Source organism: Micrasema longulum, unplaced genomic scaffold, assembly GCF_059751315.1.
Source record: "Micrasema longulum isolate JH-2025_06_02 unplaced genomic scaffold, ASM5975131v1 h1tg001266l, whole genome shotgun sequence".
In the NCBI taxonomy this organism is placed as follows: domain Eukaryota; kingdom Metazoa; phylum Arthropoda; class Insecta; order Trichoptera; family Brachycentridae; genus Micrasema; species Micrasema longulum.
The window spans coordinates 2,655-25,175 of record NW_028278453.1 but is presented as its reverse complement, the minus strand read 5'-3'; the positions used below and the strand labels follow the sequence as shown (position 1 = coordinate 25,175).

Sequence of the window (22,521 nt, the reverse complement as noted above, 5' to 3'; positions counted from 1 at the left end):
TATATAATTATATAATATATTATACGTAAGTGGATTACACGTGAGGACTCTAGACGCAAGTTTAATGCAAATCTATGCAATGCAAGGTATTTTTTGAAATAGCCTCAACTTGTTATAATTATTTTGTTATATTGCCCATTCAAAGAAATTTAATATTTAATAATTTAATAATTTTTGTACAAACTTCAAAACTGTAACATCGAAAAATTGAAAAAAAAAACAATGTCATAGGACATGTTCATGTCCTCGGTATAGACAAATAATAATAAATCATTTATAAATTATAAGAGAATGATGCATCTGTAAAATGTCATTTCATATTAACTTATTAAATAAAATACAATTAGTAAAATGTTTTCAGGTAATATTACTAAAAGTTATTGACCTCGATGGAAAGTGCACGTCATTCATTTGTTTTCTTTTCATTTTATTATGTTATTTGCGTAAAATATAAAGCATTACTCGATACTCGGACAAACACAATTATGATATGAAATATGCACATTTGCACAATGTTTACTGTAATTTTTACAGTTACAATATTTTAAGGCCTTGTTTTCTCAGAATGATATTCTCAATGTTTTAATACTTATAAGAACAAAGTGAAAATAATAATAAAATAAAAAAAATACAAGTATTTTAATTTTTAAACCAACCATAAAAGATCTGTATGGATAAATGCATAGGTGAGTTTTTTTCTAACATCAAAGATTAAGCCAATATCTGATTTGGACACCGTGAAATTGTCTTGATTTTTATTTTATTTAACATTAATTATTATTTTAAAACGAATTTGAATGCGATTCGTTTAAGATTATTTTTATCTGTTTTTTTTCTTGCTTTTTAATCAGTAAGTTTGGAGAATTCGGTGATGCGTTTTGTGTTGAGTGTTATTTTTTAATCGTGCGATATTGAAAAATTATTAAAATTATTAATATTATAATTTTAAAAAAAAACAAAATAATTATGCACATTTTTTTTACATTTCGTATTATTTGAAGGTAACATATCATCATATTAATCGATCCGGAATATTAATTTTAGAGAAAGGTGAACAATAATTTTTAGTTTACATAAAATCTATCAAATGTGAAATAAATAAAGCCGGAAGCTTTGTTTACAAAATGTCTGATTTTGGGACACCTGTTCAATAATAAAAATTTTAAACAGGTTTGGACATTATCGAAATGTTTTTCTCGCATTAGGTTAACCAACTTAACATTTTAAATGTTAAATTTTCACTTTTTCTTCACATTTAGATGGAAATAGTGGAGTGTAACAAACGACACGTTATTCACATTCTTGCTCAACAGTTATCATGGGTCATGTTGTCACCTTTCTGTCACTTATTCCCGAAATTCTTTCCTCCAACCTTGGATTTGTTGTCACATTGTCAATGTTGACAATTGCGTCAGATTTTGTTTGTTGAGTTTTGCAAACCGAGACCCATTTTTAAACTTGTATAGGTTCTATTTGGATGTTCGCTGACAAATCTTTATAAGAATAGTGACTCTAAACATGATCATATATATGTAGCTTGGATCTACTCGTAGAAGAGCCAATGTCAGATTTCATATTTTTCTTGCAACAATTTTGTAAGGGTCGATGTTAATTATTTATTTATACATCAACGGTTCAAAGAACCTTTTACAAAAAAATAACAATTTACAGAAATAATCACAGCAGTGCACAATGATCATGAAGTACATAGCAAGAAATATTAGAATAATTAAAACTAAACAATTTAGCAAACACATAATACAAAAAGTTAAAAAGAAACATAACATTTCTTAATAAAAAAAAAGCAATAACTATGAGAAAATCTTATATACTAAATATAAATATAACACAGTAAAGTTGAGAATAACTAGATAATAATAATAAATAAATTAATACAACATAAGTACTTAAAAAAATAAATGTTTTTTGAGTAATAAAACAAAAATAAAGGATAAAAATAGTGAAATTACTAAATAATAATACCTCTATTTAGTGAAATCATCCATTTGGCAATAAATCCACCAATGTACAATTTAAAATTATGTCTAACATGTTAAAAAAATAAATAAAAAATCACATATTCCAGGAAACAAAGTAAAATTTAATAATATATTTAAAAATAAATCCATTATTTTTCTAAAAAATAACAAGTGAGAATTCGTTTTAATTCATGAACAGAATTTGTATTAAAGATATCGAATATTTGTTCTAATTCATTTCCATACCTATGTATCCTGGGTATAGGAGAGTACATTTCAAAGTTGGTCCGCGAATTGTTGCAAAAAAATAATTCCTTACTTCTAGTGCACCTACCAGGTATTCGCATTTGAATTAGTTCAAGCAGAGCAGGGCTGTCAATTATCGATTTCATTATTTTAAAAAAGAATAATAAATCGGCAATAACTCTACGATCAGATAATTCAAGTAATCTCTTTTCATTTCTAAGGAAATCATAATTTAAGGATTCTACAGGTATTTTCAATTTATAATTTATAAAACGCAAGAATTTATTATAAAACAAGTGTGTTTAAAAAAAAACATTTAAATTGAATACACACAATACATAATTTTATTATGGCGCAATTATATTTTTTGTGTTGTAATGTTGTAACAGTTCATTATGAAGTCGCAAAATGGCAAAATCACTCTCCTGTAATATTACAATTTACGACATTGGTTCTTATAGACCCAAGCCACATATTTTTCGACTAGAGCAAATCGAGTAGGTACCAAAACCAATTCTGCGCATCAAAAATTAATCGAATATCTAAAAAAGGATGTTTATTGTTTAAGCTTTGCTAACAATATTAATCTTGTTATATCTATTTACACTAAAATGCAATGTTAGAATGTGTGTCCTCGATATACTGAATAACTAGAGTACCGATTTACGTGCGGTTTTCCGCGAAATGATGAGCTTTGCCAAAGGCATATTTATAGCTTTTAAAATCGTCAACCTGTAAGTTGAAAAAAAAATAGAAGCGTAAATGTTTTATTCGTCGTTTATCAACGAGAAGGCAGATACGAAAATAGGAAGAATGTTGCTTTTTGTGTTTAAAAAAAGTTTGTTTTTGAATGTTTACAAAAAAATTAGGTTTTTACGGATTCCCGTCAGATTATTTTCTTAAATTCCTTATAATTTGTACACATTAAAAAAAAATAGGATTTTCAGTATTCGTAAAATAATATTAACTGACATTCAATACATTTTCGAAAATCGCATTCCTAAATAGAGTTACCCCTCTTGGTAGAAAAGCAGAGTTTGACATTTGCAAACAGAATTAAATGTTTAAAAAACCGGCTGGTGGTTAAAGAACAACGAAATACGCGTTGGCTATGACTGAGTGTTTAGGCATGAGTTAAGTGTCATAATTTTAGAGGGCTCAGGGTGCTTCTATGTGTACTAATATGTCAATGGTTTTATTTGAGAAAACTAAACCTGTTTTTTTGGTTACGTAAAAGCATTACGAAGCAAACTTTGTAAGTATACTTAATAATGTTTTGACAGGAAACTCGTTCTGACTTTTCTTCATACAAACGTATTCACGTATTTTCACCCTAGATTATGGCACCATAAATATTTACTATCCGCATGTCTCAATAGTTTTGCTTTATTGATGAATAGTTTTTTATGGGAACTAGAACCATCCAAAAACCCATAAAAACGTCCTGTTTTATCTACGGTCTTTGGGCGCACGGCAGACAAATATTTATTTTTTCAATAACACAAAACGCACCGATACAGAACATTTTATTCTGGTACTCTGTTTTTTAAAAAATCGGTTCAGTTTTGAGGTGCGGAAAATGGGACAACGAAACGTCGATTTCGTCTATTTTAGCTAAGCATAAAATGTCCGATATGCAGTTGTCTTTTTCGCATAGCATCGGGGAGACATCTTAAGACAGTGACAGGAAATCAATGTTCAAATACCTATTTATCAAAATTCCCTGTCACCGCATATCCTCATAATTTATGTAATCCGAAACAAAAAATAATAATGTATATGTACTATGTACATATCTAATTTTAACTAAATACAATAATTGATATCAAACTTTCGATTGTGTTCATTTAATATGTATATACGAGTATGTACTTAAATCCAACAATAGCAAAACATTGCCGGGTTTAGCTCTATCTAATAAATAATATACGTGTCATCACACTAAATTGACCAACTTAGCATAATCAATAATTAATTATTACAGTAAGTGAAAGTTATTAATCGAAAGGGCAAAGTTGCTGGTTAATCTGTATAAGATTTTAGGGGTCCCACTACAATGCGATATTATAGTAACCCTTAAGATTTTAATTGAATTGAATTGTTTAGTTCTTTCATACTCTAGAAAAATAATGATTTTTAAAGAACGCTGGTTATCAAACTAAAAATTAATCGTCAAAATTCATGGAAAATGTAATATAATATTTCTATATATATTTGTTCAATTAAATTACTTAAATCAAATTCTCGTAAATTCATAATCATCTCTTAAATTCTAATCACGATTTTCATAAGGATACAGAAGTTAAAATTTTGCATTCAAATACTAAAAAAGGACTTCAATTAAATTACATGGAGGTGTTTCACATTAATAAAGCTTTGAAAAATAATATTCCACTGATAAATAATCAAATAACTTTTTAATATAGCCCACCTTTTTATTTAAAAATGAACCAACCGTGCAACTTTCAATATTTAATCCGCTCTCTTTTCCAAACCCCAACTTCCACCCATTCGCCAACATACCACTAAACATTATTAACCTAATTTTAGTGCATGTTCGAACATGATAGTGTTTGCACCCCCTTTAACTCTGCATGTAATCTATATATTTTTTCGTAAGTACTTTGTTTACTACTATGATGGTGAAGGTGGAAGTATATTTCAGTATTTGCATGTTGGTGGTCTCAGTGTCCTGACGAAGATACGGGTACGTCTCGAAACCGGTAGACATAAAATGTCGGTAAGTGGTTGTGTACTAATATTTACTAACATTAGGGTTAAAAATATTAATACTGGGGGTGACGATGCGCAACTGATATATACGCAATATTATAAGCTATATGTATAAGAGAGCCCTAACGACAGTACTAAAACAAAGATATTTTGTTTTAGCCTCTTAAGTAGGTACTATATTTAATGAGCTTTTAATGGTGTGGGCTTTAAATAGTCTACAGTACTTCGCAGAATAACCCGTGTGTAAATACCTACAGCCCTGCTTGTAAGACATAACAATGTTTGATTATTTTCTTTAACGTTGATTAAACCAATAAATTAGAATATTGTCTGTTTCCAGGACTAACATTTCAGGACTTATACTTTAGTACTAACTCAATAATGTACGAGTAATTTATTAGTCTTTAAAATGCAAAAACTCGCATTTACGTAAATAATATTATTAATTTTATAATTCCTCGTGGTTTTTTTTACTTTCTAAAATTATATTTTCACCGCTAAAAAATCATTTAAATAAGTTTTAACGGCATAATGGAATTTTAGCGTGATCAAGCGGGACTTAATAGATTCATAAATCAGTAGGTTAATTCATAAAATGTTTGAGCAAGTTCTCTATCGGGTCTTCTATTTTATAGGTCGTGTTTTATCTACGAAAACCTGTTGTTAAATTGATCTTTAATACCGACAGTAAGGAACCGCTATCATCACAAAAACCTTGAACGATAAATCAGTCTGCTCCCAGATCGCTGACAGTTTCACAAGTTAGATAATAGCTGAATGAATAACAGTAGTTGTGACTTGTGACAGTAACCTATAAACTGGAATTACCTTAAAACACGTGGGGAATTTAATGTTATAGTGATGCACAGATCCTCAATATTAGTCCCCAATGTTAGTGACCTGAATAAGATAATAAGTTTAGAATGAAAGTGTGTTATTACTGAGGAGGTCATATTATACAGCGTAAATTATTATTTTAAAAATACGATAAAAAACATTTGTAAGAAGAGTATTAATATTATTAATATTTAATCTCCTATAAAACCTATAAATCTTAACTCTCCTCCATCCCCTCTACTTTTTTTTTAAATTCTCAAACAACAGAATATTTTCATAATTCAATCAGTGCATGTTTGTTCTAATCAGTGCATGTGCTTATTAAAATGCTTGTCGTGATGGTTTTATATTTTAGTGCAACAACTATGGTGAAGGTGTATAGGGTAGTATCGAGAGGTAGTATCATACATGATAAATATAGTGCAGGCAATTGAAAAAATAAACCAAAGTAGGGAACAAAATGCCGAACACTCCTCTAGTGGAACGGAAGGCCTGTTGACTACTGCCAACAGGGCTGGTATTCCAAACGAAATTATAGCGCGGTATAGCGCGTTTTTACGTACTAAATACGCATTATAGCGCGCTGTAAACGCGTTCGGAATACCAGCCCAGGCCGGCTCTCTTGAAGAGCTTTAAGTGGTTTCCTCTCCACATGAGCAAATTTATTTATTTATTTATTAACGGACATTGTCCATGTATACAATTTATAGGGTTAAAATATTACAATAAATGAATAGTTTAAAACATAAAAAAAGAAGCATTGACAAACATATGGGACATCGAGACAAGATCTGGACTATTTATTTAGTGCTCGTTTAAATCGTTGTGTTTTTAAACCACAGTTTTTAAACCAAAAAAGTCCAGATCTTGTCTTGAGTTAACAATACGACAAAGACGGGTCATTGGAGAATTAAGGCCATAGTTTGTTCTATGCTTATCGATGAACTGTACTTCATTGTTTCTCAATCTACTAGTCTGAATATTGAATTTTACTTGTCCTAGTAATGATGGAACATCGATTATACCATTTAGTATGCCGAACATATATATGGAGTCAATATTAGTTCTACGTTTTTGCAAATGCTAAGAAGTTCCTGACTAGCCCACATTAATATATCCCCCCTGATCCCAATAGTTTAGATACACTTTGAGATATTTAATTGCAGTAAAATCCACTTTTTTAAATATAAACTTGTATATTATAAGCAAGATGAATAATAAAGCAACTCCCATATTAAAAAAAATGTGTTTAGTGGGTTTTGCATGTTGGTTTAATTGGTGTCCTGACGAAGAGACGGGTACGTCTCGAAACCGGTAGACATAGAAAAGTCGGCAAGTGGTTATATACAAATATTTAATAACATTTATTTATGAAAAGTATTTAACTCACACTTGTACATCAAAAAATAAAATAATAAAAATAAACATAACCGAATGTCACAAATATGTCATGCCACATAGCTCTTACAAGAATGTCACAAATTGTGAAAACAAAGTTAACGATAAGTAGGAAGGTGTTTAATTTTTAAAAGAAAATGCTACCCGAAATGGTAATTACCTTATCCTCACTTAAAGGTGCACAAAAAAATGGCGTAGCAATATGTTATGTTGACATTACATTATATAGGATTGCGAAAACAGCGCTTAAATCTAAATTTGACTCGGCAAAGCCTTACTAAATATCTCTCTCTATTATTTTTCAGGTTATGGAAACATATCATTAGTCATTACACTATTGCAACATGACGTATGTATCCACTTTGTAACGTAACTTTCCCATTTAACGAAATAATTGTAAGTACAAATAAATGCTTCATATTATGTGTACGTAACACCACACAATTTGTTCTAAATACGGTTAAATCAACCAAGCAGAAATGGAGAAATTCCAAATTTTTCCCTTATTTGTTCTTATGAGAATGGGGCCTGGCTTTTAGGGCGTAAATCATATAATATTTACCCCGTTTGCCTAAATAAAAATTTATCTTTGACAGAATATGAGTAAGCTAATGTAATTATCACATTTTCCATTTTTCGCATTTTTTATTTTAAAACGAGACACCATATTAGGCCTTTTTATTATTCGTATTATTATTTTTAAATGATTCTTTGCGAGTCCGCAAAGTGGTCAACTAGTTATCAATTCGTTTGCCTACCATGCAAGGGGACTTGAATTCGATTCCCGACAACGTTGACAAAAAATATTTGTTTTAAAATTTGTTTGAAATATAACATGTGAAAAACTGATCACTTTAAATTCGAAATACGCTTAGATTTTCATACCAATAGCCAACTTACTCATATTATAAAGGGATAATGATTGTTTTTTTTTTTTAATATTAAAAAAATTCTCACTTTGTGGTATTTTTATTTGTTTTTAAATTTGTATAAACCACTTGTTTTTTTTAATTCGAAGTTATACGTTGATTGGTTTCGAATGTAAATTTTGACGACGAGGTAGAAACCCCGAAACCGGTAAACGTATGAATTGATATTACAATGGTTTATTTAAATTAAAAAATATAATATATTGTTTTTATTTAGAGGAAAAAAACAATTAAATTCAATTTCGCGTGGCACCACACTGCCTCGTTTTATTACTTTTTAATAAACCAATACAATTCGCAAAATAAAGGGCTTATATTTGTTATAAATAATGCTTGGTGTCAAAGAGTTAAACATAATATTTATACTATGCAGACGAAAGTGAACGCTTCGAAAGAAGTATTATTTAATTCGTAGAGAAAGTATCATTACCAGTCATTATGATTTGAATCTGACAAAATCCTCTCTCTGCAATCTTACACTATCGGAAGTTGATTGAACTTGGCTGACGAGACCTGGACCGCGATTATGAACGCTATCTTCATCGGTACATATCGAGACGGTATAAACTAACATCGATATTTATGTAAGAAAATGTGTATATTTGTATAAAAATTAATTAAAAGAATCATTGCCGATAACCTGTAATTGAACACTTAAAAAAAAATTGTAAACATATTCCATTTTTGTAAACTTAATTTTACTTTGTAGATAAAATTGAAGATAAATTTTAACTTCCCACCATAATGTGGACCCTGAACATATTCAATAGGACTTGAGTTTTTCAAGGTTATTTCATTTAACGGCACCATAAAAAAATTCCGATTATTTTTTATACTTCTTCCTCAGGATCCGACGTGTCATTTAGCCATTTTATGAACAAGATTTTGTCGAAATTCCTGAAATAATTATATTCAAATATATTTATTGAAATATACTTCCTTAAAATTTTTGACGACATTTTAGGTTTTATACGATTTTGTAAGTGTTAGGTTTTAGTTTTTCTCCGAATTGAGATATTATTTGCTGAAATATTTACATACAGCTTAAAGAATAATGATTAAATATTTGCACATTAACAATAGCGGAAAAATGGTCAATTTAATAAATACCTGAATACTTATTTTTTCAACCGACCATTTTACAAGGCACGTTTTGTTTTTGTTATTTAATTAATGTAAATCTGTTGTACCTAATATAATTTAAACTGTATTTAAAACATTGTAATTTATTATAGAAAAAGATGAGCCATCAAAAAATTTGGAATAACCTGTGATCAGTTTCAAGAGCAGTAAATGAATTTTCCACAATAATTAATTAATTACATTTGCACAGTTTAATAAAAAAATATTAGATTGTTATCGGGTTGTGGTCCCGTGGCTAGTGTCACCGACTTGTGGATAAGAGTTTCGAGGTTCAAACTCCACTCTACCTCAACTTGATTCCCATAAGAATAGTAAGAAAAGTATATAAGAAAATAGTAAGTTATTTCTTTTCTGCGCATTTGTCGATCTGTGTAAAGCGTTTGATAGAGTTGACAGGAAAAAAATATGGAAGGAGTTATCGGAGTATGGACTGCGCGAAAATCTGACACGGGATATTGCTTCTCTGTATAAAGACAGCACCGCACGTGTTAGGTAATTTGATCATACACATCGTGGTTTGACATTCATAAAGGAGGCACACAGTCACATGTGTGTTTAAAGTATATATCAATAACTGAATCAAAGGACTAAAAGGCTCAAGAATTGGAGCAAAAACGGGTGATTTAACTGTAAATAATTTTTGTATTCTGATGATGCCGGGTTTCTTGCTAACAACAAAGAGGAACTGCAATTTTTGGCAACAAAAGTCTACGATATATGCAAGCAAAGCGATTTGCTGATGAGTGTCGATAAATCAAATGTGATGGTTTTTTAAATTTGAAATCACTGTGAATGGGGTTACACTAACAAAGGTAGAGGAATTTGTGTATCTGAGAAGTATACTTACAAGGGATGAAATGACTAAGAAATATATTGAAAGGAGGGTGAGTGGCGGGAACAGAGTGAACGGTGCACTTAAATTCACCTTGGAAAATAAATGTTTGCTGCAAGAGGCAAAATTAGCAGTTTACGATGTAGTCCTGGTCCCGACTCTGATGTATGAGGGTGAAATATGAACTTAGGAAAACAAGGATGAAAATAGGCTGAATGCTGTCTAAATGCGATCTCTTAGGCAAATGTGTAATAAAACTATATAAGATAGATGCACAAATGTTGAGATGCGTACATTATGTAAGACTGAGATAAGCACTATCGACAAAATCAAGAAAGAAGCTCCGCGTTGGTTTGGACATGTAGAGAGAATGGACAGCGAAAGAACGGCTAAAAATATTTACAGTGCGAATGTTGATGGACGCAGAAATAGATGAAAACAAAGAAAGACATGGCATTACCAAATCCAACAAATACTTGAAGATGGACACGTCAAAAGTCGGAATAATCAGCGCGTGAGCATGATAAGATGTATAAATGTAGAGGAAGGGAGATATGTATGCAAAGATAGAGCGATGTGGCATTTTACCCTTTCTACTTACCCTTACTGGGAAACGACGTGATGGTTTGTTTGTTTTGAAAATGGCCTAAAATATAAATATTTGGGTAAATCATTTAAACGTTATTTCTCTTATAAAAAAAAAAAAATTGTACACATCAATTAAACATAACATGTTACTAATAATGATCGTTAGGGGGTAAAAGCGTTAATTGGTTAAATAAAAAGTGGAAGTTTACTAAATTTATAACACGTACGATATCATTTCATCAAAAATTGACTATGAGTAATAAAAGAAATTAACATAAAATAGAACATTATTAATTTATTTGCATATTCACAACACTTTAGTAGCAATTTTAAGATTAACTGTTCCAACTTTATGGGACCTTTCTCCCGTGCTGAGCTGGGAGATGATCAGCGGAGTGGATCCCTACCAAATTGAAGAGCAGTATTATTGTGCATTGTTATTATATTTATCTTTTCAGCTATTAAAAAAAGTATTTTAAGCAGACTGTCACGCATTTACATTTTATAATATCAGATCACAGAAGATAACATAGGCCAAGGTTGTCGTCACAAGAGAAAATTATGTCTCGTTGGAGTATGATTTACTTGTACTTTTACGAATGTGTTCCTAGAGTTCCTACGTCACGTATTACGAGTATAAGGTGGCCACACCACTTGACTTTTCCACATTTTATTCCGCTCTGTTTTTATTATTACCCAAATAAGAAACCCGATTAAAACCGATTTATTATTTCATAACTAGCCCGTGGAATCTATGAAAATTGTTTTTTTTTCGAATTCGTGTCTTGTGGTGTACTGGTTTCTAATGACAATTTTTGAATAACATCGTGGAGTTTTTGTTTAATTTTAAAAGGCTTTCTTTTTCACAATACTGAATTTTCACGCATACTTGTTTCAGATAGACTGACCAAAGTACCTTAAAATTATTTATAAAATTAAGTTGTGCGGAGTTGGTGTTCCTGAACGAATAAAAAAATCACAGATACCAGTAAAAAAATGGAACTGTATAATAAACAGCAGATCCAAATACAATAAAAAATTTACGGCCTTTTAGGCCTACTGATTTGGTTTTCATCAAACTGATGCAAGAGACATAAAGAGAAAGGGAGATAATAAAATATATGTGTATATTTTTAAGGATTGCTATCTTTAAAACACTGAAACAAATCTCAACATAGTACTTACATAATAAAATACTTCAGACTTGAAAAGTTAAATACAATAAATGTTCACTTATACTATCTTGGTTCGTAACGAGTTTAATCATGTATATCAGGTAAAAAGTCGAGAATGCCGTACATTTAATGTATATGACATAATTATTTTTGCAGTGAATTAGTAGGTAGAAAATATTTATGATAAAAATGCATATTATTTTGGGAACTGTTTTAATCAAATATGGTCACCGTAGTAATGGGTCACGTTTCAAGAAATTTGGTAACTATGTCAGATGAAGAGATAGCATAGAGTTTTTTTGTATTATTTATTGTTTCAGCATTTACTTTGTGGAAAAACATTTTGAATTTATTTAAAATAAAACACTTTGTACTTAAGTACTTTGGGCATGTGATGAGAGGCGAAAAATATAAAATTTTACAAGTCATTCTACAGGGAAGGATTGAAGGGAGACGCAGTGCAGGTAGAAGGCGCGTCTCTTGGCTTAAGAATTTGCGCGACTGATTCCATTGCAGCACTCAGTCCTTGTTCAGGGCAGCTGCCAATAAAGTAAGAATCGCAATGATGATTTCCAACCTCCATCGGGGAGAGGAACCATAAGAAGAAGAAGAAAACACTTTGTAAATTTACCACACAAGAGTTTAATACATTAAAACACGACTAGTTTCGGATAATCAGTATTACCCATCCTAAGGTGTAAATATAAACTAAACTAAAATACATACACAGATTATTACTTATTTTTTAAGCACTTTTGGTTAAAGTATATATTAAGCGAAATCAATCTGTATTTGATAGTTAGTTTTTTATACTGGTTTGCCTTTTTTGCCGTACTGGCCACAATTCTATTATTTATTGTTTCAGCATTTACTTAGTGGAAAACATTTTTAAATTTTTTTGATGTCTTGACGATCCAAAACTTGTTAAGTGCAAACACACCTTGATGCCGACAAAAATACTCCGTTTACGAAATTAATTTATTGAATAGACTAATTAATATATTTTTTATATTAATTAATATTTATAAATTTTCCATAAAACGTAGATTTGAAAAGTTTGTTATAATATGGTCGGCATTGTGTTATTTGGTAATAAGAACAATGCTTTAAAAGTATTGTGTCAATTCTTTTCAGGTTGGCAGTAATTATTGTATAGGTATTTAAAAAAAAAAGCAATTGACCTCTAACCCTCTGTTTTAGAGGCTTGTCAGCCGGCGGGAAAAAGAAGACATGGAAGGAAGTTATTAAAAATACACAACACTCAGACCGACTGAGAAAAAATATTTCTTAGATTTTTTTTCTTGCAACTGGCAGGAATCGAATCCGCGACGCCGACGCTAGTTCGCAGTTGGCGCAACCAACTTAACTACGTCGCCTTATCATATGTTTTAATATTTGAGACATTTAAATATAAGGAAACGTTTGCGATATGGTTTTTATGTAAAAAAAATAAAAAAGACGTTTTTTAAACGAAACTGTAAAATATGAATAACGATGAAATTATTAAAATTCGCAGAAAATTGCTGGTTGGCGACCTTGCATTAAGTACAAAAGTCGCATTTTTGGAGTATTACTAAAAATAAAATATATAAAGAAAATGTTCATACTCCTACGGTTATGTTTGCTTTAATCTAGTATTTATTCATCAATATTATTTTTATTATATTCATATATGTGCCGACAAATAATATCTATAAGGATTTGATGAACACCAATCTATAATCCAGAGGTCATACAAAAATATAAATGTAAAAGAGGCTTGGAAAAAATATCAATAAATTATTATTGGTTAAATAATGGCTAGTGTCTTTTATTAAATGAGCTTGTTATAATTACTGCAAAATGATAACCTTTAAATGGAATATCCGATGATTATCAACATATTGCTATGGCGTCCCGTTATTGTTATTGCATTGCCTATTCATTTCAACTTCCAGAAGCTTTGCGCAAAGTAATTTATTGCAATAAATGTATCACCTCTAGCAATTTATGTAGATTCAAAATATTAAACACCTTTTGGCTAATCTATATACGAGTATAAAGCTAATCAACATGCATAGTAAATAGTTATCAAAGTATCAATAAATAAATTCCTTGGTTTAGTAATATGTACTTATTTTTTTATGTCGAATGCTTTTTCAAAGTGGCCGTTTCCTACCTATATCGCATAGAATTTTATTGGTGAAAGTGGCAAGGTTTGTTACAGTTGATCGACCCTTTAAGTAACCGAGTTACGCCATCACGCCATTTCCCCGTAGGAGTAAGCAGAGAGAATGAGCCGCCATACACGTCTATCCTGGCATACATTCCTAGCTTCTTCCACATTCACAAATATTGTCATACACGCCCTTCGGTTCTGTCTGTTTTTGATATGACCACACTTAAGATTTTGGTTTATCTAATCATGCCACGTCTTCCTTGGTCGTCCTCGTCTCACGTTACCGTTCATTTTCACCTTATCCACTTGTTTTATCATTCTTTCGTCATCTATTTGTTTTCCAATACTGAACCATCTCAAAGACCCTTTCTTAATCTTATCAATTATACCTGACTCAGATTTATACTCTCGCATGATTTCATCATACGTATTCCTGTCATATATTGATTTCCCACACATTGGTCTAAGAGAGTCGAGTTGCTAAAATACCTCTTGTTATTGAGGGATAAATTATTATTTTAAAAACTTTACCAAAGATATACGTGATATAATGATATTAGTTTTTTTTCTTACGCCGCGAAAACATATCGAAAATATTATATTTAAAGGATACCAGTGAGTCAGCACCGGTACACGGGGTGAATTCCACCGCATCCAGGGCCTTGAGGCGTATTCAGTTACGAAGTACCTAATTGTAATGGATCATGTAAAATATGAAGCGGAAGGTTTTATCATACCTTCTTTGTTGATGTCCCAGAGCACGACGCGGCAGCCCAGGCGCGCCAGGCGGATGCCCAGCAGGCGGCCCACACCCGAGCCGGCGCCGGTCACCAGCGCCACCTGCCCGCGCAGGTCCTTGCGAGCGCGCAGGCCCAGCGCGTCCAGCGCGCTGCACACCGCCAGCTCGCCCAGCTGCCAGACCAGCAGCGCCAGAAACACGCCCACGTCGCGCAGCACGTTCAGCGCGCGCCCCGCCCTCCCCTGGTCGCACGTCTCCGCCTCCATGTAGTTCGTCATCTAAGAAAAACTAATTGATTATGATTCTGGTTCATTCCACACAGAACTCGGCAGAGGGATGGCAAAAGGGCATATCTGTCATTTTCTAAACTGCACAGGGCAAGAAAATAGTTCCTTCCGTCACAAAGCTCTTAGATTGAAAATAACAGACGAATTTTAATATGGCCATTTCGAAAGAAACTCTAGAGAGATATATCATTTTGCCACCACACTACCTAATTGTATTATTATTTTAGTTTTTTTTTTCAATTCAAGAAATCTTTGCGTTTTTATGATTTACCCAAATATTTCTATTCTAAAATGGAAATCAAGTTTTGGTAGAGTGGAGTGCGATCCTCGGATCTTTGATCCATGAGTCCACGACACTAGCCACGGGACCACAACCCGATTCAATTATTCATCCGCATAGACACGTACTCATTTACAGTTGTGTTTTAAAGTTAAGATTTTGTTCGAAGTTTCTGTTCATCGATCAATTAAAAATGATTTTTAATGTTAAGGTCTCTGTTAAGAACTAATTATTATATTGTTGTTAGACGACATAGGACTGTTTTACAAAAATCATAAAAAGACATAAAAAAAACTATGTTGACTAAATGGACAAACACAAAATTATTTACGCTTAGTGAAAAAAAGTAATATTAAATATCGAAAAAAAAAATATACTAAAATAAATTATGTATGGCAATTGAAATGGACAATTAAAATCAATAATTTAACTAGCAAAATCGCAATATTATCATTCTTAAAGTCTTTTTTAAAATTATTATTTTTTTCCAAATACGGACAAAAAGTAATGTATCAAGCCTATATAAAATCTAAAGTATTACATGTTATATGCAATAACTATAGGGAACAGGAAACTTAAATAACATAAACAGACTACAATGACAGCAAAATAAAATATCGAAGTTAGTACTCGTATATAACCTCCCTTATCTAACACCAACAAAAGAGCTTGTAAAAAAACTAAACAATTAAATGTTACTGAACTTTTTAAACTAGACTCTTTAAAATTTATTAAAAAATTGGCCTCTGATGTCATTGTATGCAAAGAACTAAAACATGAAAAAAATAATCAATTAACACGGACACAATACGAGAATATCAGAACAATATCACATACAACATTCAGAAACGAGGCAAAGACAATCGAGACTAATGAACCAGGGACTGAAATAATACAATAAACTACCAGAAAAACTAAACAATAGACTCAGAGAACCTTTTCAAAAGATGTTAAAAATACTATCATCAACAACAGGGTATAAATTAAAAACTAAAAGATATTTTGTTAAATTAATGTAATAATCCGTAAGGGTTTATAAATTGATTTCTAATAAAATATATGAACATAGTATGTACGAGAAACACAAGGGGAACGTTCTCAAAGTTCTCTTTTCCTACCAGACTCTAAAGAGTTAGCATCGAGCCAGGCCTCTGACTTGCAGCCGACAGCAGACAATCTCTTTATTGTAGAGGAGGCCCATTACCGAAACACAGGATTATTTGGTTACCGTTTTGAATATTGAGAGAGAAACTTCAGTCCCCTGCTCTAACACGCAGCTTAATAAATAAATAAATTATTCGCCTTATTAATGTCACACGGCGCGTGTGTTTGCATCATTAAAAAATAATTAAGTGTATTGTTATGATTTAATGTTACTTTGTCTTCTTTTATTGGCGATCTGATAAGAATATTTATCTTTAATTATAACGTCTTAATTCGTGTCAATAAACGAATACTGTTTTTGTCAAATCACCACGCGTATAGCTTATATGGATATTGTATTGGTAGAACAACATTGTTTTCGTGTTTTGTGTCGGGGCGCCTCTACCTTCTATAATCAAGAATATGAGATCGGTCAATGAAATATAAAATCTCACACGAATAAAACATCAACTTCGTTGAGCCTAAACTTAATAACATCAGTTCAGTGGTTTATTTTCATATTTTTTTGAAAGATGTTGTTTTTTTTGTGTATAATGAAAGTTTCTTTTTGAATGTTTATAAACAACATTTGCTTTTTATGGATTCCAATCAGATTATTTTCTTAAATTCCTTATGATTTCTTCCCATTTTTTTCTTTAAATCGGATGTTTGGTAATACTAAAATAACATTAAATTCAATACATTAAAAAAAATCGTATTTCTACATAAGTACACCACTCTGTTGGTGAGAAGACCGGAGTTTAACGTTAGCAAAAAGAATGGCATATTTGAAAAAATATTTATTTTATGTTTTGGAATTCAACCATAAACAAGTACCTAGGTACCTACTTAAATTCAATATTAACAATTTTAAGTTTTGGAATTTAATCACAAACAAGTACCTAGGTACCTACTTATAAATTAAAAGTCTTTTTCCAAGCTAATAGCAGGCAAGCTAACGTTCGGGCAGGACAACGTCTGTCGGGTCCGCTAGTACCGTATATATTTACAATACATTTTATTTGATGAATAATATTTGATGATTTGAAGATAATGTCGGTCAAACGTCCGCCACAGAGATTCGAGATTCAATTTTCATTAATTCTCTCATTAGATGAGCAAAGTAGGGTAAAAAAAATTACTACCCTGGCAACACTGACGAAATTTCCATTTTGTTTTTTCGACAATCTGACAGATGGAAAAATATTAAAATTTTTAAGTAATGCATTTGTTGTATACACATACCTTAGCTAATTACACATGAAATGTGATTGCATCCTGTTTCTTAAAGATCTTAGCAGTATTGCTTTACTTTAAAAGGACACACCACGGCATAGTTAAATTCAAATCAGGAGTTGAGTACTGAGCGACGTCTACAAAGAAACTAATGGGTCAAAACGTAAACCTACTAATTTATGACTAGTTGAGTCGCCTTCTGTTTGATGTGCGTATGCGGTTTCTGGACTATTCTTAATTCTATATCTGAGGCTTTTTGGCAACTCATTAAACATTTTCAAACCTTTATAATAAAAGGTTGTTTTGAGTTCCCGTCAGTCTCACTTTAGGAAGCCTGAAATCACCTCCATTTCTCGTTTCATACTTGTGGAAATCCTTATTGCATTGAACACTTCTGGACATGTACCCAGGAAGCAGGAAGCAGTACGTTTATCAACATTTTGCTGTCTTAAGTGAGGAAATAATAGATATGTACATTTAAAAAGGAAGTTTTGTAAAATAAAACCTTGACCTGAACTAAACTGACAACGAAATAAGAAAATATGAATTACAAAAGAGTTAGAAAATGGACTAGAATGAGAATAACTATTTGAATAACAAAAACCTAGAGGATGACGCAGATGTGACGAGCTATGCGCGCAACAGAAAACTATTGACAACATGTTAAAAAATTAAAACGGTTTTATGTTTTTGTGTGTAACTGTGCTACGATCAATAAATAATGATATTAAATATATAATAATGCGTCAACCTACAGAGAAGCCCTATCACTATGTTTCATAGAACACAAGCGATGTTGGTTAGCAACAAATTGGCGGCCATTTTGTTTTATTTGACAACATACACATAACGATTCTATCGGATGCTTTTGTCGCTGTGCTTGACTTTTTTTGTAAATAACTTGGATATTTACGTTATAATAAATAAAAATCGACTATGGCGAATTGCAGTATGTTTGGTTACAATAGTAGAAGCGTCAACGGAGTTAAACGAGTCAGTTTTCACAGGTAATTGTTTAAGAACATTTTCCTATGATTTACATTGATTTTTGGCATTTATTGTCCCGACACGTGTATTATGTTGCTCAAAAACTTTCCTTCATATTTACTTCAAATACTATTTTTTCTCAATTTAGGAGATAAATTTGTAAATTAAAGTATGTTTACTGTTGATTACGGGTAATATGTCGGGGCCGCACTAGGCATCCATATAAAGTTTGAGTCTTTATCGACTAGAAATCGATTAAAATATTACTCGAAAATAGTAACGTTAATCTTGAAATCGCATCCAAAATGACGTGTCTAAATTTCAGGCCGCTATGACTCGCCATTTCGGAGATGTGACGGACAAACAAACAAACTCAACACAGGACTTCGGTTCCATGGAGTTGGGATTCAGGTCTCAATAAATGTAACATTAGAATATTGTGAATAAAATGAATAAAAAAATAAACACACACGTGTATTTTCAGTTTTATAAAATAAATATAGGCGAATTATAGAATAATAAATTTAAATAACCGTGCAATAATAAATACACAGGCACATATTAAAAAGTATTTACAATGCAAATATGTATCCATTTGGAAATTCTCGACCTGAGTACGGCCCATTGGTTTGCCGCGAAGTAATAGTCATAGAATGGTTTTCCTACGTTCGGGCTTCTCTATGGCTTGGCGCATTATTATACTGAGATTATAACACTGCTAGTTTCAGGTATCCTGAATTACCCGTCATCAGGTGCAAATATAAATTAAACTAAAATATATTCACAGATTAGTTCTTAGGTACTGATAGGGTCAGGTGGAAGGGGCAACGCAATGTGAGGTGGAGAGGGTGAGGTTTTTCTAATTATAGGGAATATTTATAGCAGGGGCCCGATTACAATGGAAAGTTAACATTTATCTTCAATTTTAACTACAAAGTAAATTTAAGTTTTCTGTATGAAAAGCAGAATATGCGCACAATTTTTTCTTATAAACATATTTAATTAAAGGTTACCGACGAAGATACTTTTAAATGTTCATGCAAATACACTCATTTTCGTACACAAATATTGGTTTTTCTTTATAGACAGTAGAAGATAACTCTGTGAACATCCCATGGTAATCGGGGCCCAGGTGTGAAGAATTTTGGAGTATAGTATCATTAATTAAAGTTTTCTCTGAATTATTTTTTTTTCATTATTATACATTTATTTATGACAGAATGTCAAAGTTTAATTTTATGTGAATAAAAAAAAAGAATGGCTTGTATCAATAATATGGTTTGCAAATTCAGAAAAAAACTATTTCTCGAGAGTCCACGGCGCGGCGGTGTTCTTTGACTCTTAACTTTTGAATTTCTCTCAGTTAGGCCGGTATCCTTACTATTACGATCTCCATACATAATTTCATACACGCCACTTTTTTCTAAAAGTCCTATTTTCGATGTGGAGTTATCAAGTATTTTCCCAAAAGTTGTGTTTTCTATAGAACGCGGGTTGGATATGGGGGATAAGAATTTACTGATATTTAAAAATATTAAACCAGTGAATACATTTTTTTCTATATTATTTCAAATGCGATTTTGCATGTTGGTGTGTTTGTAATAATAATGATTTGTGATTTATCAGACGTTACTCAATCTGCCCCAAATCAACTTACTTAAAAACGCGTAAATTTGGGGCAAGCATTTATATTATAATTATCTAACTCAAAGGTCGGCAAACCGCGGGTAGCGAGCCACATGCGGCTCTGACTTGTGTGCGGCTCACAAAAGTTTCACGTTTTGTTCTATTTATTTCGTCTAAGGGTCCTAAAGTTACTAAAGAAGACCCTCTAGGACTATTGCTATTGCAAATGCTTTCATTAAATGGGAGGAGATGCTGGAATGTTATACTCGATAAAATTGTTCCGATTTCAACATATGGGGATAAAAGTATGACCGATATAAGAATGGTTTTGTTTTTATTTTCAAGTAAAAAATTAATCATGAGATACTTATTTACCATTGCATTATTCATTAAGCAGCCCTTTGAACGAAGACATTTTTTCCAGAAGAAATTTTCAATGTTACGGATTTGGTGATAAAGCTTGTTAACACAATTATTGTCGCTTAAGCTCTTTATCATAGCCAATTTAACAAAGCTTTTCTTAAAATAGATTGCAAATACGGACATTTTGCTGCATAATAAGGTGTGTTGGCTTTGAAGAGGAAACAGTTTAAAACGACACAGTCTTTGAGAGACACATTTCTCAAATCAAACCTTAATTCTGTACAGCTGATCTTTGGCTCTTTTGACAAATGCTTTTGCCGACCGCTGATCTATTTCAATGGAGGTCCTGTTGTACACGGTATTACAAGTAGTTTGCTGTTGTTTAAACAATAAATCAAAACCATCCCAGTCTGAAGATGTTGCGAGAGCAACATCTTTGAAATCGTTTATTAGTCTATCAAAATAAGTGGATTAAAGTGTCACCGTGTTACAAATTACAAAAAACTTCCACCAATAAATTTCACTAACCAATCATCAATCGATAAAAGTTTCGGCTCTTGAAAGAGCTGTAAAAGAGGTGAACGTCACAAAAATCAACAGATGAAAGAATAAAAGAAATATAGATGCTTAAACATTGGCAGATTGATGAATGTTACGCATAAAGATTTTTTTTAATATATACGTTTTAAGCCCCGTAAATGCCTAAACTTACGCAATCTCTTCTCAAAAACGATTTCTAACGCCGGCAAAATAGCTGAATTTTTATTTATAAACCTACGTTAATTTATAGTTAGAATATTAACGATTCTCTTTTGAATTTGATACGCTCATTAACAAAACACTGCGCCGGTTGCAATTTGTGATGAAAAAAACTTGTATCTCCCACATCTATTACTATTACTTTCAAAATAATCGAAGAGAGCATTACTATCGTTTATATCAAATTAATGCACCATCAACGTATAATAATTTATTAAGAATACTTGTATATCCAGTTCATTATTATTTCAATCTAAAAACCGGTACACATAAAGTATTGAAAACTGTACCAACCTTTCTCTTAATTTCGAACAGCCAAATATGAACAAACTTTGTATGCAGTTGAAGTTGTCCTCAAAAACATAATAGGTGCCATATTGGTGGAATATATTTATTTATTTACATACATAAGCTTAATGTACATTATTTGAGACAATAAGTCCCAACTCCATGGGACTAAAAGTCCTGTTTTTAGATGGGGCGAGCAATTAGTTGACACAGACACATGAGTATATCACCACAAATATAGGATTAAAAACACAAAAAAATATGTTAAAAAAATACATATATATGGCACATCAATATGGTAAACAACTCAAGTATTCGGAAAAGCATCAAGGAGTTTCCTACTCAAATCCCTCCCACTAAGGAAAGTCCTTTCTTGAAAATCTCGTACGGATATTTTGCTGAGACCTATCCTTATTGTTTGACCAGAAGTGTGTAAGTGCTTCTTTTATGTACAGTTGTCTTATATCCAGCACCTTCATGCATTGGAACAGCTGTTCTGACGGGTATGTTGGAGGGCGCCGGAACATTATTCTCAATAATAATTTCTGTGAAACTATGAGCGGCTTGAAAATGGATGCCGCACAACCCCCCCAGCCAGCTATTCCATAGGTTGCCGTGGATTGAAACAGAGCAAAGTACACACTTCTGAGAGTGTCAATATCCAGAATGTCTCTAAGAGAGCAGAATAGATTTTATGAAATATTTACAAAATTTATGTACCTATTTCTAGAATGAAAAATGAAGCTGGATGATCATGGGATGAATATTCAAAGGAAAAAATAATTTAATTTATAA

The 22,521-nt window shown here is 31.7% G+C and overlaps 1 protein-coding gene across 1 annotated transcript in view; it reads right to left on the bottom strand.

Annotated features, from left to right (window-relative positions):
* Nucleotides 1-15,030, bottom strand: part of LOC148276154 (short-chain dehydrogenase/reductase family 16C member 6-like) — a 34,770-nt gene extending 19,740 nt beyond the window's left edge. The window contains exon 1 of the mRNA XM_088234683.1: nt 14,756-15,030. Coding sequence (XP_088090809.1) covers nt 14,756-15,023 — 268 coding nt within the window. The 5' untranslated portion in view covers nt 15,024-15,030. The remainder of the gene's footprint in view (nt 1-14,755) is intronic.
* Nucleotides 15,031-22,521: the final 7,491 nt, after the last annotated feature.